This window comes from Diadema setosum, chromosome 5 (assembly GCF_964275005.1).
Source record: "Diadema setosum chromosome 5, eeDiaSeto1, whole genome shotgun sequence".
NCBI classification, from domain to species: Eukaryota; Metazoa; Echinodermata; class Echinoidea; order Diadematoida; family Diadematidae; genus Diadema; species Diadema setosum.
In genome coordinates this window covers 20,599,200-20,618,421 of record NC_092689.1, presented here as the reverse complement: position 1 = coordinate 20,618,421, position 19,222 = coordinate 20,599,200, and the positions used below count along the sequence as shown (strand labels likewise).

At 36.9% G+C, this 19,222-nt stretch overlaps 1 protein-coding gene across 1 annotated transcript in view; it reads left to right on the top strand.

The window, feature by feature from the left end:
- LOC140229197 (uncharacterized) overlaps window positions 1-19,222 on the top strand; it is a 43,941-nt gene that overhangs the window by 9,595 nt on the left and 15,124 nt on the right. The window contains exons 3-9 of the mRNA XM_072309469.1: window positions 1,396-1,492; window positions 2,755-2,832; window positions 4,074-4,185; window positions 6,539-6,605; window positions 6,955-7,031; window positions 12,180-12,252; window positions 14,696-14,785. Of these exons, the coding sequence (XP_072165570.1) occupies window positions 1,396-1,492; window positions 2,755-2,832; window positions 4,074-4,185; window positions 6,539-6,605; window positions 6,955-7,031; window positions 12,180-12,252; window positions 14,696-14,785 (594 nt within the window). The remainder of the gene's footprint in view (window positions 1-1,395; window positions 1,493-2,754; window positions 2,833-4,073; window positions 4,186-6,538; window positions 6,606-6,954; window positions 7,032-12,179; window positions 12,253-14,695; window positions 14,786-19,222) is intronic.

Sequence of the window (19,222 nt, the reverse complement as noted above, 5' to 3'; positions counted from 1 at the left end):
TGCATTTAAAGTTACTATTATGGCAACTTTGCCATCCAATGGTAACTACCATGGCAACAATACTCAACAGCCAATCAAAATCAAGAATTCCATGGAAGTTACCATTGGATGGCAAAGTTACCATAATAGTAACTTTTATGCAACGGGCCCCTAATGTTACTGTCTTAATCTGGTATTATACCAGACCTGAACCTCAATATCCAATACATACTCGTTGCTTTCTGTGCATATTTTAATGTTATGCCATTGAGGATTCTCTGATTGACACCAATTAGAGAGCAGACAGCAACAATTATAGGGCAAATTCATTTAAATTTTTCTCTTTTTAGCTCACCTGAGGCGAAGGCTCAAGTGAGCTATTGCGATCGTTCTTCGTCCGGCCTCCGTCGTGCGTCGTGCGCAAACTTTTTACATTTTCATCTTCTTCTTGAGAACCCCTTGACTGATTTTCACCAATCTTGGCATGTAGCATCCCTAGGGGGATAGGATCTCAATTTGTTCAAGTGGGCACCATACCCCACCCGGGGGGCCCCCAGAGGGGCCCAAACTTCCCCTCCCCAAATTAAGGAATCTTAAAAAATCTTCTTCTCTAGAACCAGAAGTGTTGGAGCTAAGTTAATACTATGAATTAGTACATTGATGACTGTAGTTTCAAGTTTGTTCATGGCGGAATCAGGGGTGCCCCTCTTGGGACCCAGAGGAGGGGGGTGGGGAGGGGTCCTACTGGGGCCCAAATTGTACATTTTCATCGTTTTCTTGAAAATGCCATTATGAATTTTCACCAAAGTTGGCAGGTAGCATCCCTAGGGGGAAAGAATCTCATTCCCATCAAATGGGCACCATGCCCCACCTGGGGGCCCCAGGAGGCCTAAATTTGGACCAAAATTGTAAATTTTCATCTTTTTCTTGAAAACCCCATCACAAATTTTCACCAAACTTGACAGGTAGCATCCCTAGGGGGAAAGAATCTCAATTCCATCAAATGGGCACCATGCCCCACCTGGGGGACCCAGGGGGCCTAAATTTGGACCGAAATTGTAAATTTTCATCTTTTTCTTGAAAACCCTATCACAAATTTTCACCAAACTTGGCAGATAGCATTCCTAGGGGGATAGAATCTCAATTCCATCAAATGGGCACCATGCCCCCCCACCTGGGGGCCCCAGGGGTCCCACCCCCCCCCCTTCCTGTATGGATGGAAGGTGAACTTGCGATACTCGGGTGAGCGTGTGACCCCCGGGTCTCTTGTTCTTTTTAATTCTCATACAGCAGAAATGAATACATTAGTGCCAAGTATGATAACAGACTATGCATCTGAATTCCAATCATCTCTGTTCATTTTCCATTTAGTGTTGATTAATTTTTTCCCCAATTTTGTCCTGTTTTTGATGGCAGGATGGCAATGACGATGAGGTCTCATCTCTGGACCGAGTCCAAACTATATTGGACTACCTGCTTGGACTGGGAGTGCGATTAAAAGTAACAGCCACAGGTGGGAGAGCAAGAGTAAAGATTTGGTTTCAGTTGTACAATAGAATTAGATGTAGAAGGATCAGTGATCTAGTCATACGTGTTGCAGATACCCACAGTCTAACAATCTTTTGATTTGCAATGTTAAAAATAATTTTTTTATTTTTGCCGAATGGTGTAAACAGTAAAATTTTTGCAACCTTGAATTTGCTCATAACCCAAAATATTGTGTAGGCAATTATGTTGTTTTAGGGCAGCACTGAAACTGCGTCATCTCTTTAACTGCATACTGATGATTGTACTGGCTAGAAGTATTTCAAATACTTGAATTATCTGTGAGGAAAAGGAATGATACAATGTAATTTCAGGTTCATCCTGTGCCAGTGTAGACTCGTGGATGAAGATTATATCTGAAACCAGATAAAAGTGAGAATACTTGATGATGTGCCATCATCTACATCATAATTTCTATGAGAAAACATAAGTAGCACTAGAAATATGTATTAAAAAGGGAAAAAGTGCATCAGCAAAGTTATGTTACTTAATATGACACAAACTGATAACACATTATTAAGGCTTCTCTGAAAGTACTGTATAGTGATTAAATCACCTCATCAGTTTTTTTTTTTTTCAGTGTTTCAATGAAAAACAGCCTTCTCTTTGATACAAAGCAGTTTTAGGCACTATGCTGCATGTAGTTGACTTAGATGAAAGGGAGTAAAAGTAAATCATCAGCACCTCACAATACTCCCATGGGCTTGTTCAAAAGAGTACTTTATTTTGATATGCATGATCATTTGAAGATATTTAGAAAATAAATTTGAATGAGGATTCATGTTTATGACAATCCCAAACATATTATGTAATGACATCATCACCCCTTATTTGCTATGATTTTAACCAAACTATAAAACTGTGAAATCCTGAAACTTATTTATTATTTATTTCATTTATTTTTTTATTTATTTATTCATTTTTTTTTTTTTTTGGGGGGGGGGGGGGCGATGGGGGTCTGGTGCTAATGGAATTTATCCCAGTCCGTTTTATTTCACTCTGTTCATGAAAGTCCAACTTAAAGGTAGATGTATACTTAAATTTCAGGTTTAGTAGCACTTTTAAGTTTACACTCTGATGTAATAATTGTCAGTCATTCAGAGCAAACGAGGTTATGAGAAAAGGGCTTTATAAACCACATAGAAAAAATCAAAAACATTCATAGGGGTCATTGTGTTTGAACCTTATATCTAGCTTTACTTTAAAACTCTAAATTTCTCTAAACATTAGGAATGCTGAATGGTGAACTAAAATGCATTCTGGATGTCATCTGGGCTATCATTCTTCATTTCACCATTCATTCTCGTGGTAAGTACAGTTTGCAGCTTCAGAGAAATGTTGCGTAGTAACTAAAAAGGAATACTAGTATCTAAGCACATAATATTTGTAGTAATGCCAAATTGAAGTCTATTGTTTTCATGCACTTGAGATTGTAGAGTTATGTTCATTGAATTTCTGTTCTAAAAACCATCTAACATTATCATTCATGATATTCCACCTGACCTATGAGAATGGTGTGTTCTTTCATGATACTGTGTGTATCCACTCATGAAACACAAATTACATAAGGAAATACATTTACCCATGCAGTGCTTGTACTATGGAGTAATTCAGTATGTATAACAAATTTAGCATTACTGAACTTTCCTGAACTCAAACTTATAAGCGCATCTGTTCAATTGGATGTTTGACTTGGACTTGGTATGAAAGCTTAAGCATTTTGCAATTAATTATGTGAATTAAATTATGGCTTGTCATCAGATGCCATGATAAATTGAGGACTTTTTAGAGGTTTTTTTTTTGTAGAATTATTAAAGTTAATGCTGTACTATTCTAGGAAGTTCTAATTTATTGATTGAAGAAATCAATTACCATTTGAAGCAAGAAAGAAAAGAAAGAAAAAGACCTATGATTGGTAAGGCAATGAAAAAACGTCACATATGGGACATCCTCATATTGCATATGAATGTAAATATAGCTGGCTAGGAGGGTCTCTCAGTACATAGATAGTAAATGAGCCTGCAGGAGGCGTCCCAGTCTTGCAGCCACTTCAGTTAGACACTGGACACAATACTTGACTGTGCCAGTCAAAAAAAAAAAAAAAAAGGGGGGGGGGGTGGTGAAAGGGTGGTAGAATACATGAATTGTAAATCAGCATAAAGTACAGACCGATGATTTAAAGAGAAATAAAACCCAAATGTATGTGCTGATTGAGTGAATGCAGTGCTCAATATGAGTTGAGCACATCAGTAATTTTGAGGACAATCAATTCAAAAGTTATGAATTTCTAAGGTTTTGATGTCACGGTTGGGAAAAGAACTGCAATTCCTGACATTAAAAACGAATGGCTTCAGTGGAAATTCAGTGGCACATTTTCATGTGGACACAAACTTTATATTGGAAAACTTATGTCTGCAGTTTTTGTTGATTAATCATATTACCCTATTTCATCAAGAGTACATGTACTCTGCTGATTCTTTTCGTAATAAACATGGATGTTTGAATTTTACCTTGTTGAAAACTTAATTGACATATATTTTATTGTACAGACACACCAGTCCAGCAGAAGACAGTAAGGAATGGAAAGAAGCTGCTACTTCAGTGGTGTACAAGTCAGCTAGGAGAAAATGCATTGGATGTGGGGAAGAGTTTGACTCAATGGTGAGATTATAATGCTCAGGAAAAATGATTAGGAATTACCATTTACATTACTTTTGACTCGTTTTCTCAGTACAATGCTTTGAAATATTTTTGCTACCCAGTGGGCCGATTTCTCATCACACTGACATTTGAAAATCAAGTACCATTGCACCCTTAACTGTTCACTATTTTGTTCCCCATTTCAACTTTCAATGATAGCTATGATCTTTACGTGTAGCAATCACTCTTGTGATGAAGTGGCACTGTTGTGTAGTGAGTAAGATTCTTGGCTCTCCAGCTGAACTGAAATTGAATCCTGCTAAATGCCTACATCCTTGAATTACATTGTTTTACATAGACATGTATGATGTCCCTATAGACTGGGGTCTAAAGATAGGTGTCTAGTTATAAATGCTCTGGTATTTTGTAACAGTGACAGGGCCCTCTGGTATACAGTGCACTCCTGTGACAGTGAACAAGGGTATAATGAAATTTCATTATAATGAAGTAAAAGTTCAGGTCCCAAAATTATTGACATTAATGTCACTCTGTGATTCAAAATTTGCTTATAACGAACATGGTCATAGCTAGAATTTTTGTTATAATGAAATCTTTTCTGTGCAAAATTGACAATGAAATGCGGATCGCTTGCAAAAAAAAAAAAAAAAATAGTGTAGAGCTAACATTTACTGAGCATCTGCATGGGCAGACGCATCAAATCATTTTGCATTCACTCCATGTTTCATGCACTCTTTCTGAGGAGAACTTAATATTTTGATACGTTCATCCAAAGTGAAATAGGGTTTGTTATTTTGAAAGTTTATTATCACCAAACACACAGATTCTGATATACTGTAAAACGAGGAATGTTCGTGTGCATTTTAATTTCGCGAATTTCGCAAGCGCGAAGATTCGCGAAATTAAAATGCACGCGAAAGCTCTTGTCTACACTATTAAATGATTGAATGCCAGTGGCAGTTCGCGAAAATTTCATGCCGCAAAAAAGGCCGTCGGCTCCAATTCGCGAAAAATTCATGCCGCGAATATATCGTGTTTTACAGTATCTAGATGTTTGTTAATGCCAAAATGAAATAGGGTTGGTCATTACAAACATTGTTGTGTTATTCCAAAGGTTTGTTATCCATAAGGTTCATTAATCCAACAATGAAATAAGGTTCTTATTACGAATGTCTGTTGATCCGAAAATGATAGTAATCTTTGTTTCTCCTTATGTTCATTAATCAGAACATGAAATAAGGTTTTGATAATCTTAAAGACAGAGAGAAAAAAAAGTGAGTTCAGGAACAAAACGTAGGAATTACAAACCCTATATAATCTCTGTGTAAGTTAGCCTTCACAATTACAAACCTTTCTCATTTTTTGATTAACAAACCTTTGGATTACCATTCCTCATTTCATTCTTTTTTTGAATTAACAAACCTTTGGAACAAGAACCTTCAGAATAACAAATCGTGTTTCATTTTGGGATCAACAACCTTATCTCACTTCCGGAATTGCTAACTTTCAGAATAATGAATCTTCAGAAGAACAAAGCTTCAGAGTAACTCACTTTATTTCACTTTCGGATTAACGAACCTTCGGAATAATGAATCCTATGAATGGTGAACCTTTGGAATAGGGAGCCTTCGTGATAATGAAATTTAGTGGTAATGAACTTTGGAATGACAAACTGCAACTTAATCCTAAACCATCACTTTTTATACATGTGTTTCAAACCAAGTGTTAAAGTGGGAACAACTTTTCTTATGCTTTCTTAAAATGTAACATGTTAAACGATGTTAATGAGATAGCAGCCCATTTGGCATAACTTTTCAGTGTATTATGAGTATTCAATAAACAATAGTCAGTATGTGCATGGTTTGTGTATTTGTACTCTGTTTGCTCAGTTTTAATGAAATTTCGTCATAATGAGGGAAAACTGCCAGCCCCAAGGATTTTATTATAATGGGAGTGTACTTGAGCAGTCTAAAATATATCACTGAAGAAGCTGCCATTGATAGATAAGACCATATTATTACTTTGGCTACCACCTGTCAGTGACTGATTAGCCTGTTCAATTGGAAACCAATGTTTTACTTTTTTCCCTTCAAAACAGAGAGAAATTGGTTTTCACCCACCTACCCTACCAACCCAACATGTCTTTTGTTGCATTTTAATACCTGCCAAGGCAACCATTGACAGTGCCTTTCTTGTTTACTATGAATTTCTTTACCTGAAGTTGTATGACAGTTTGCCAGCAGTACATATGGTAATACTATGATTTTGCAACCATTATCCGAGTACAACTGTATGTAAAAACATTTAATAATGACCGATTCCTAGAGCTGTTTTCATCCATCATTATTTTCTGCAGCTTTGAGAAAAACAACAAACTAGCTGAGCTCATTGGTCTTTTTTGCTCCTACTCCAACAGCAGTACGGTAAGATCCTTGTGAAATGATACATGTACAGTGTAGGTTGCCTTGTTTGCCTTTACTGATTTAAAGTTCAGGTTTAATATTAGATTATTGTCTTTACATTCGTAACATCGCATAAAGTGATGCTGTACTTTTATAGTGTTTAACAATGCAAAATGTTATATAGGAAGTGCATGTGCTGTAGTATCTTATTATTTGGTCAGGGCTGTATTGGAGCATTTTTGAATTTTGCTGTTACTTTCTGTGTATGTATTTGTGTGTGTTTCTCCTTCTCCATATACAGTTATATGTTTGTTTGTTCTTTATAGCTTTTTGTGAGTGTGTATAGTTATTATTCTCATTTCATTTTCAGGAGACTTATGTGAACAAGCTCACCAGTGCCTTAATAGCAGCGGAAGATAATTTTGGCATTGCAAAGTCACTTCTCAGGTATGAAGACTATGGGCTGGTCTTGAATAAATGCTTGAGATTGTAAGTTATGGAAAGATCCAAAATACAGTCAACTTGGTGTAAGTCAATCTTGACAGGACTGAGGAAAAAAACATCATCCTGGGTGATACTTGACTTCTGCGTCGGGTAAAGAAAAATAACTTACAAGGATTGTTCCTATCATAACACGGGCTTGTTGCAGCTCCATCTAATTCAGCTCGGAGGGATTACAGATTGCCGTTGGCACTAGCAGCCTGAATGTGAAATCTATTAAAAGTGTACCAATGCCCTGGAAATCAAATTTGTGTACAGCTAGAATACACACAAAAAGAATGTTTGGAGTGACTAAGAATTCTAATATTATGCAGAGGGCATGTCGCAAATATATATTCTACAAATATGGCAATCATTACACTCAGGGTATTGGTACACTTTAAGGCTGCAGATGTAGGATGGTTATTATCCCTTGATTTAAAAATATTACTGAGACATTCTTAAAAGATCATATTGTGTCTTCACACTCTTGTTACAACTGTTCATCTGGAACAAGCCTGAACAATAAATAATATGGTTTATAAACCAAGTATTATGTTTGCCTCTTGGTTAAGCACCATTCATACTTACTGCCAGGCAAATTATATTGTAACGTACACAGACTTTAATCACTTTTCTTTAACCTCTCAAATCATTTGCACATACTTCATGCAACTTGCTCTTGAAAAAGAGCCTCATGAAACAGTCAACACACTCACATAGCTCATGTAATTAGATCAACACAGACAAATGCTATGCTTTGTTGCCTTCTTATACATAAAATTTGTGTGTTTGCCTTACACGATATGGTCAGTCTATGGAAGCGTATTCTAACTATGCATAATACACAGTTGGCCAAATGCCCATCACAGCTCTTAACAGCTTGTTAGATGTGCCACCCTCAGCCAGGTCTAAACATTGCAATTTTAACTACCGGTATGTGCAATTATGCTGCATGTACATATATTTCACCCTTGCCTCCAATGTCTACATTCTGTAAATGTTCACTCCTGCTGAGTACCTTTAGGTTTTATTTCATGGTAAGGAGAAATCATAATTTCTTCTTTTAAAAGTGATGATACTCATTTTTGCGTGTTGATTTTATAGCTCTTCTCAAGTTTGAGATTTGTTACCAGTGAGTGTGTGAAGCCCAGAGGATAGGATTTACTGTGTTCAAAGGTTTGTGTGTGTGTGTGTGTGTGTGTGTGTGTGTGTGTGTCTGTTTGTGATGAATAGCCAGAACTAGACACTCAAGTGTTTTTAGAATATACATTGAAACTGAAACTGATTTGATGTAGTCATTCTCACACCGAAGTCGAGAACAGACAAGCAGCCAGGCATTTTCTTGGCTGCATTGTTTAATTCATCAGGAATTTCTAGATATATCTAAAGATTCATTTGAACATTCTTATGCCTTTCGAGTTGTATATCCATTCGTCTATAGTCAATTTTGTGGACGACAAAAGGTAAGAAGTGTGTGACGTATCTAAATGAAACTTCAGATTCAGATCAGATTAAGATTTGATTTTATTGTCCAATATAGGAAATTCTTTCTGTTGGCATTTATACAAATAGGGATATCTACGTGCATACATACATACATAAATACAAATATACATGAAGTACAGTTCTCAATATACAATTATACAATCATATACTCATAATAAAGTAAACAATAAATAATTACCAGTTTACTATTCATTATGATTGACTGTATTTACAAATCAAGAATGGAGATAAGGAAATGTGAAATCCGTGCTTCATTAACCTGTACCATTTTCCTGAACACATTAAAATATTACATTAATGAAGAGAATGATTGACATTCCCTAGTATTTACATTTATTTCAAAATCATGTTATTGCATTCATATGTCAATTTGTCCCTTTCTCAGTTATCTTGTCAGCATTTTCATTTTACTGACTTATAAAATACTTGTAAAATTATCCAGCAACATTGAGTAAATTTATCTTCCAAATAAAGAACATACATCCTTTGCATACCCTTTACATACCCCCACACTCACACATACACACAGGTGCAGGCAAGCAACAACCACAAAAAAATACACACTCACACGCACACACACACAGAAATCTACACACACACACATAACCTGTCACATTGTAACTACACATAAAAAATCAGAGGAGAGTAGTGTAATGTAGCGTACCTGTAATGATGTCACACACCCGCTGATCATATGTGACCGGTGACAACGGTTTCAGGCAAAAGTCGGGAATTTTGAAAATTCATTTTTTCATGAATCACATTGCCCATTTCCTAAGCTTTACATTGATATAAAACACTTGTATTCTCCGGTACTGTAAGTGGTCATATAAAGCGAAATATAATGCACTTTTTGATTTGTTAGCCTGACAAAATTGTGAGAAAACGGGCTTTGAAGATTCCCCTCATGCTTGAAGACAATGCCCAGCGGCGATGCGAGGTGAGAATCACCCATCCGTACAATGGTGCCAATCGAGATTAAGCTCCGCCTCTAGCAACCACAGCGGCTTCTGATTGGCTCACTGAGAGAGTCAAATTTCCCGGGCACCTTCCTCGGAACTCAGCGTTATGGAGCCGAATGCACAATGCGTTTCGCTCGGGTTTGTTTACAAGTACGTCTTTCAAGACGGCGGATACGATAATTACAATCTGCTAGTTACGTGTGTATGGTGCACGTATTACTCAATGGAATCCACACGCTATGCGTGTGTGTATACGTCACGAGAGCAGGTGGCACATTCGTATCAACATCTTTACAAATCACGTTTTCATAGCGGTTGATTTGTCTTGTAAATTTCATCACTGGGACCCTTCCGAAGGCAGAAAGATGAAAAGGATCACGCTTCCTGTTGTTCTGGTTTTTTTTTTTTTCCAAGCCATGCATTTGTGGCATTGTACGGTAAGCAAGCAAGCAGGCAAACAAACAAACAAACACAACTTTACTCAGTTTGGTGCAATTTTGACGTTTACTGGTCATTTATGACCACTCTTCTCTTTTCTACTGTCTTTTTGAGTCAACCTGCTGTCATATTTACTACAAGCACAATTAAGAAGTCAGTTTCCGATCGTATGTTGCACGATTTGTGTGGCAATTTGCCACTCTGATACGCTTAAACCATGTTCCCTTTCGTATCTATTTTCATGTTAAGTTTGTGCTGCCTAGTGGTGCCGTTCACTTTTTGTTTCACTTCCGTTGTCGAACATTGCGGTAGAAAAGCTCTGATAGAAAGCCAAACAAAGAGCATACACTAAAGACCAAGCGTACTGGTATCTATTGTATCAACAACAATGGAGCATGCATGCGTGGACAAAACATTTCCGACACGCTGCGAGGCGTATCTCCGAAAGCCGAACTATGTAAATGTGTGCGACGCACTATCCAATCGCACGCGAATGCCGCGCCGTAGCAACACTGGACATAGTGGCGCGGCGTTCAAAAGAAGATCGAAACTGACAAGTGCGATCCAACATAGGGTGTTTAAAATTCCATTTTCGTTAGGAAAAACTTAGTGATATGCTGTGAAATTTAGTGTAGATGTAGAAAACATATCAAAGATTCAATTTCTGCAAAAACCCAAAATCGACAAAAATACTGGTTAAAAATCTTTGTACCCCGCCTATTAGGGAATTTGCTCTGGCGACTTTTGCCTGAAACTGTTGTCGCGGGTCACATATGCACACAGGCACATCCCTGCAGATACATGCACACACACACACACACACATATACAGTCACACCGTACATAGGACCTACACAAACAGAAACTCAAGAGGACAGTGTACATCCCGTCACGATTGACATAACATACACGGCCACACCTGAAATGCATATTCCTTCTTACACACACAGACACACACACATGCACACACACACACACACACACATACAGACACAAATCATACCCGAGATCACAGACTAAGGAAGAATGGAAGCTGCAGTCCACATGAACATCTTGGGGAAACGAAATACGCATGTGCTATAATTGGCTGCATGGATATTACACGATTTGAAAAAAAAAAAAAAAAAAAAAAATGGAGGTGGCACTTAACGTGTTTACATGGCATATGTACATTGTGTGTATGTATGAATGGACAAAGCTGTTCCCATCAACCCTTGAGTGCACACGCACAAAGTGAAAGATCATAAGGTCAAGGTCAAATTCTAAAATTTCCCTATTCCCCCCCCCCCCCATATCCATACAATCAATCAGTCAAAACAGTGCATGAAGGTGTTTTCATGAAACTTAGTGTGTGCATGGTATTTCCAGATGAAGATTCTCTAGGGAGAGTTTTAGGCCATGGGTTCAAATGTCAAAAGTCGAGTAAAAATGCTAAAATTCCACATTTTTCGTCCATGGCTAAAGGCATCTTCATGAAACTTTTGCTGTTTTGAATCATTGAGTCAAAGGTCAGGTTAAATGCTAATCACACAATCTAATGCTAGAATTACACTATTTTCTTCATACCTTGGAAAAGACCTAATATATCCACATAAACAAACTTGGTGTATACATTTAGTTCACTGATTCTGAAGGGAAAGATTTAGGTCATGGGGTCAAAGGTCAAGTGAAAATGCTAAAATTTCAATATATTTTTTCTGTATTTTGACATTAGCTCAAAATATTCTCAGGAAAAAAGGGTGAGATACTACCAGATAATGATTTTTGCTAATAGTGTGTAACTGTCATCTCACATTGGCAAGATAGACTGTGGACTTATTGGAAGAATAATGCGATATACCGGAGGTATACCAGTTGATACAGTGACATTTCTAGTTTCAACATGTAAAGTTGGAGTAGAATTTTGTCTTTCAATTACTGTTACAGTAAGTTATCGATTGTTGATCATTTCTCTTCTACAACCATGTAATTTTAGGAGAAATATGCTCATGAAAGCTGATAACAGCACAATCTTCAATTTTTCAAAAGAGAATAGGTTTGCTTCATTAACAGTTTTGAAATTTTGTGCATTACGTCTGTTGAAGTTCATGCTCCATGAAACACATTGTAGATCAGTTGGAATATTAATCCAAAGCATTCTTTATTTGACTTTATTCCAACAGATTATATATATATTCATATCTATCACCTTGATCATTTCTTGTCAGCCCTGCAGACGTAATTCATGGTACAATCGAAGAGCATGCTCTCACCATCTACATTGCCTTGCTGAGAAGAAAGGTAACCGTAATGTGTATGAACTATGTAAGTGAGTATGTAAAGATTTGTTACTCTTGTTTCATTTTCAGGAGATTTGATTGAAAGGTAAACTTTATGTATGTTATTAGACATCCATTGGTGTCATACTACTGGTCAAAATTCTGGGCGAAATCAAAGTTGAAGTTCACTACTGCCATGTGTGAGACTATGCTAGAAACTCCACTGACTTCAAGCATGTACTGTACTCATGGAATGAGCACAGTACATGCATATGTTTAATCACGGTTAGATATCGTTTTCAGAAGTCATGAGTCAAAGGTCAAGTGTAGCTTGTTACAAACATCCTTATCAAAGTCATCATATAAAGACAGTTGTAGAGGAATCAGACAGAACAATGTGAGTCCAGTAAAGTGTGTTGTAGTATGAAGAAACAGTTGATATTGTGATGTCATATTTGTTTTTTTCCTAAGAATATTTTTGCATATGGGAATCAGAGAGTCTACCAATATTGATGTTGGTTGAAACAGCATTTGCAAGCTAGTTTTCTTTTGGTAACCCTACAAGTATGTGGGGGGGGGAAGGGTAATAAGCCCCTTTTGATATCATTATATCATTCATGATACTTTTAAAATGCAAACTCACTCTTCTATTTTTTTTTTTTGCCCAAATTTCAGACCTTTTTTCTTTCACATCTTGTGCACATGTTTAGATCCTATTCACAAAAAATCTGGGGTATGCCTGCCAAGACATAGCATATTTTCATGACCAATGTCTCTGAAAACGACAGTTTCCAATGACTGTTGTGTGTACAATGCATAGGTTTTACAAGAAGTGTTGTCAAATAAATTTTTTTATAACATCCCTTTTGGTTATCATCAAGTATTCTAGATAAAAAAACAATGAAAAAAGACATGAATAAAAAAAACGAAGAAATACATAAGAAATTCATTTTGATACATCAATTTTTCCCTGTAAATTTGTTTGTAGTACTAGTATTCTGAAGAATATTCAGACCCCCCCCCAAAAAAAAAAAAAACCCATTTGAAGCTTTATTTCAGGATTTAGAGCTTAATATCTGATGATAAATGGGGAAAACAATAGACATATAGACAATATAATTATAGACAATAGACAATACACAATAGACATGTACATATTTTTGTATTACCAAGTAAAGGTTCACAATGGAAATTTTTGGGCCATGGGGTCAACAGTCAGCTAGAATTTAACTTTTTTTTCCATATCTTGGAAAAGGCTCATTATATTCACATGAAACTTAGTACATATGCATGTTGTGCCTGATTCTTTTGAGATTTTTTTTTTATAATGGGGTCAAAGATCCATTCAAGCACATAATCTCATCAAGCTGTGCGCTGCACAGAGTGGGGGGGGGGGGGGGAAACAGGATGTGAAACTCTCGCAACCACAATGAAGGGATTATCAGATTGGGCTAAGATTTGCATATTCTATTAGCACATTCTGTACAAGATTGAAGTTAACTCTCGAGCCAGTGGCATTATCTTTTCAAAAAATTATTAGAGTTAGAACTGAAGAGTGTTGGAAGGGTTTGTAGATAATAAAAAGGGGCCTGTAAACCATACCTAATCATGCTTTTCTTTTCCTCTTTTTTAAATGTTCTTAGAAACTGAAAAAAAAAAAAACTCACACAATTTCCCATTTGCTTTATGATCCCTCACTTTGGAATTATGTAGAAGAATTTTTTTGTTCCAGAAAATGTACAAATTAAAAGATTACCTAGACTAACCTGTTTCAACTATTTTGAATGCTCATGCAAAATCAGGGTGTGCAACCTTTTGTTGTTGTGATGCATGGTCACATGGAAAAATTTGGGCCATGGGATCAAAGGTAAAATGATAGTGATAAAATGTTAGTGACAAAATGTCACCATTTTTCCCCCATATTTTGAAAATAGCTCAAAACATTGTCATGAAAATTAGATGTTACCAGTTATTGATTACCGGTATTTGAAGAAAAATGTGGGGTCAGAGGTCAAGGGTAAAAAATCAAGTGAAAATGGACAAATTCCCAAATACTTGCTCTCTGAAACACTTTAGCCATCATCGAAATGAGATCTGTTTCAAGGAATGTATAACATTAAACACATTTGGAATGTGTCATCAAGCTGTCAAACATGTTATTTCAATTTTTTACCAATCAGGTGAATCTCATCTCACACTGTCAAGGTGTACAACAGACCTGTGGGAGAATAATGCAATGTGGCGGGGGCTACCAGTCACACAGTGACATTTCTAGTTTGATTCTACTATGTCAACTTGAACATGAAGTGGCATCACAATGACCAAATCAATTCTTTCCCAGGCCTCATGTTAGACTCATTTGGCATGTCTTTACTGTTTATGAGCAGCACATTTAAACTTGGGCTTCAAATGTCGCTCAGTATGAATTCTTACCCCTTTAATTTCATACACTTTTTGGTTTGCAGGTTACCATGCTTGGCTCCGAAAACAGCCAATCAGAGAAGAGCTCTGATTTGAATACCTCAGCTGGGTTGCCTGAAGGTCTAACAGAGGAGGTATTGTAGCTATCTCTCATATGCTCTACCTGTCAGTGTTGTAGTGTACTCAGATTATCAAGTATGCCATACTATCATTCTCCAAACAACATTTGTTACCGTACACTAACTTTTCCCACTTCCGAGATACACTTTTAAAGGTAGGGAATCCCATTTGCATGCCTTAAATGAAGAGATGTATAAATACGTGGTATGTTGAAGAGAATATCATTTTAGAAACTCCCATAAAGTATTGAAAGTGGAAGGTAACATTTAGTACATTTTTATTGACCGTTAGATTTTGAATTGAATTTTTTGGGGGGCTCACCGTAAATTCCAGTACATTACTAGGCTACCTTTGCAGACCCATGCACTGCATGTGTGTCCATCATGTATATTTTGTAAAGAAAGTTCATCAAAACTTACAAACATTTCTATATCATTCTTGCCACACACTCTATATGTTATTACATCAGCTCTTATACTTTTAGATTTGTGTTTATAGATAAAAGATACAGAAGACTACAACAAAAAGGCTTAAGTGTGGCTGACACACAGAACTACTGAGTAGTTGAGTTTTGTGCATTATTCAAATTGTAGATAACTGTTGACTTCCAAATTTCTCAGCAGTGGCCTAAACAAGTCCCCTGAGGTTCATATTTAATGTTTGCTGCATTTTGGGAGGTCTGTAAAAGGTATCCCCTACCTTTAACTTTAAGTCATCAACTACCAAAGTGCATACATCATATATATCCTACTTGATGTTTGAATCTGTATCATCATATCATATTACAATTTGTTGTAAATATATCATTCAGTGGCAGTATGGTACTGTGGTATTCAGTGCATGTTTGTGATAAGTTATCAGTTTGTTATTTTGTATTTCTGTGTTGACAGACAGTCAAGAAACAATTGCAAATTTTTTGCCATATCAAACATGTAGGACGGACAGGTGAGGAAAATGTTCAGCCAGAACACTATGCTCAGCTATCTTGTTTTTGAAGAAAACATGTGCTTTAAGTAGGTATCTTAGTGGATTTAGAATATGGACAGTAAAAATTAAAAAAAGTCCATTATGATGTGATTGCGGCTAGGAAGCTACTTACACTGATCAGGGAGGTGGGAAGAGAAGGAGTGGAATCTTCACATCCCCTTTGCACTCATGTTCCACACCGACAAGGTTTGGTGTTTTCGCAAGTTATCACATTATGCTTCACCAGTGCGCACACGCTCGTAAAACTTCCGTGATTGCATCTGCTACGATAGCTATCACGCCATTGCACCTGCCATAGTTACTGACTTCAAACCGGTCGGACACGCTTGAATGCTCAGTTTGTGAAGTCCTATCTATGGTAAGGTCTATAGCTGGGAGGACATAAGCACTTCCTGATTGCTCGGGCAAGTAAAAATCAAAGTCGTACAAGTGTTCTGAAACAAGGAGAAAAAATGCTTGCCCGAATCGGGCTGGCAAACAATTTTGAAGCCACCTTCTTTCTCCACATTTTCCCTTCAACAAACTCATGAAATCATGCAACACGCAAGCCCAAAACTAACGACTGTATAGCGATGTCACGATTTCAACATTTGTCGAACACTTACTCAGTACTTGAAGAAGCCCTATTGCATTGTGATGCCACACCAGTGCTCATCGATATCGAAGAAAGTTTGTTTATATTCCAATACGATGTGTGTCTGAATAATGTTCTGTGGTGACAAAGCCAAGCATTTGCCTATTTTGGCAGTAAAAAGTAGCGGTAGCAGAAAAACTGTCTGCCATTTTCTGCTCGCCGTTAGCTGCCTATAGGTGAGTCGAGTAGTAGCCTAACTGGCTGTGTGTGCTCCATGTGGATACAGAGCACAGTGCGTGATTCAAGATAAAAATAACACAAATCAATAACGCGCGGTCAAAAGTGAACACCAAGTTTACCAAGGAAACAATAAAAATCCCACGATGGCTAGGTGCCAGACTTGGGGATGGGGGAGGGGTAGAGGAGAGGGACCATTCGACAAAAAAGAAACCGCGCATACTGGGCATTCTTGGGAGGTCATGAACAGTCTGGGGCCTGGAGGAATGAACAGGAACAATATTTAATTAACAAGTCGAAGACCCAGCCAGGATTACAAACGTAATGATTCTTTACTTTTCTCATTTAATTGGTCTTGAATAAGGCTTTTTTTTTTCTCTCTCTCTCTCTACAAAAAAAAAAACAAAAACAAAACCGTTATTGGTCGTTGCTCTAAACGATCGTCACTCCGAGGTTCGTTTATCCAAAAACTGAGAATAAAAGGGTTCGTAGATCGAAAAGAGAAAAAGATAGAAAATTAAGTTTCGTTATTTCGAAGGCTTGTTCACTTGAAACATTCCATATTCTGAATGTTGGTTTATCCGAAAACAAAATAAGTAATTTCTTGCCGTGTAATTCATTTTCAGATGTACGAACTTTTTGAATCACAGATCAGATTAACAGACCATAATTACATTTTTGAATTAAAGGACAAGTTCACCTTCACAGACATGTGGGTTGAATGAATGCAGCAATATTAGTAGAACACATCAGTGAGAGTTTGAGCAAAATCGGACAATCCGTTAAAAAGTTATGAATTTTTGAAGTTTCTGCTCAGTCACGGCTGGATGAAAAGACTACTATAGCTTGTGATGTCACATAAGTACAACGATATAAAGAAAATTCAACATATTTCCATTTTCTCGCATAACAAAAGAACACTCGACTTCTCTCTTTCAGAAGGCAGGGGGAATAATATTACCCTTAACATACGTCAGTAGCAGGTCGAAGAAATGTGCACTTTATTCAAAAAGTAAAGTTTTGTGAAATTCTCTTTTATTTTCCTTATATAGTTTTACGCATGTGACATTATACACTGTAGTAGTCTTCTCTTCCAGCAGTGACTGCACAGATACTTGAAATATTCGTAACTTTTGAACGGATTGTCCAATTTTCCTCAAACTTTCACTGATGTGTTCTACTAATATTGCTGCATTCTCTCAATCCTTATGTATATGAAGGTGGACTTGTCCTTTAACAAATATCTAAGCACATGCAATATGCGTGTTTCTGGTTCAGAATAACTACCCATCGGAATAGCAAACCTTATTCTTTTTCGGAATAATGAGCACCATGCAAAGAGATACGCGATGCCAAACTAAGAATCAAACCTATTTTTTCCTTCTTTTTTTTTTGTTTCTGAACATTTCCTAATGCCCAACTAAAAAAAAGAATATTTGCATGTTACTTTCAAAGTTCGTTTATCCGAAATGAAACAAGCTAGCTCAAGAGTCCAAACTCTGAAGGTTTGCTAATCCGACAATGAAAAAAGAGATGTTAATCTGAACATAAAATTAGCTTTGATTTTCTGATGGTTTGTTAGTATAATGATAATGATAATAATAAAAGGTTTTGTAATTCGTTTTCAGATTAGAGAACTTATAAAATGTAATGTCTGGATAAACGCAGCTATGGAATCACAAACATTCTTGCATTTTTTTTTTTTTTGGGGGGGGGGGGGAATATGAATCATACTAGTATTTCATTTTTATGCCTCCGCCACGAAGTGGTGCCGGAGGCATTATGTTTTCTGGTTGTCCGTCCGTCCGTCCGTCCGTCCGTCCGTCCGCCGTCCGTCCTTCCGTCCGTCCGTAATGAATTTTGTGGACAAGGTAACTATCAATACCTGTTGAGGTATCCTAATGAAACTTGGCATGTATGTGTATTAGGGGGTGAAGTTGTGCCTATCAACTTTTGGGTGCACATGCTCACGGTCAAAGGTCAAAAGGTCAAGGTCAAATACATAAAATGTCACTATTTCCACCATATCTATTGAATGCCTGAAGATATTTTCTTGAAACTTAGTGTATGCATGTATTACCCAATTAGATTCTCTGGTGAAAGTTTGCGTCATGAGGTCAAAGGTCAAAGGTCAAAAGGTCAGGGTCAAATACATGAAATTTCACTATTTTCGCCATATCTTTTGAATGCCTGAAGATATTTTCTTGAAACTTATTGTAAACATGTATTACCCAAGTAAGATTCTCTGGTGAAAGTTTGGGTCATGAGGTCAAAGGTCAAAGGTCAAAAGGTCAAGTAAAAATATCAAAACTTCTTTTTTTTCTCCGTGCCTTGGAAAATTGTTCAAGGTATCTTCATGGAACATAGTATATACATGTACTGACTGGAAGTGATTATCTAGAGAATGTAGGGTTCATGGGGTCAAAGGTCAGGGGTCAAAGGTCAAGTGCAACACTTCAAAATTTTACTATTTCCCTCATATTTATGCAATGCCAGCAGGGTTATTATTTTTTTACACTTGGTGTATGCATGTGTAACCTAATAGAAATTCTCTGGAAAGTTTTTTTTTTTCTTTTTTTTTGCCTCAAAGGTCAAAAGGTCTGAGATGAAGTGAAAGTGCTGAACTAACTTTTTCCTCCATATCTCGAAGTGG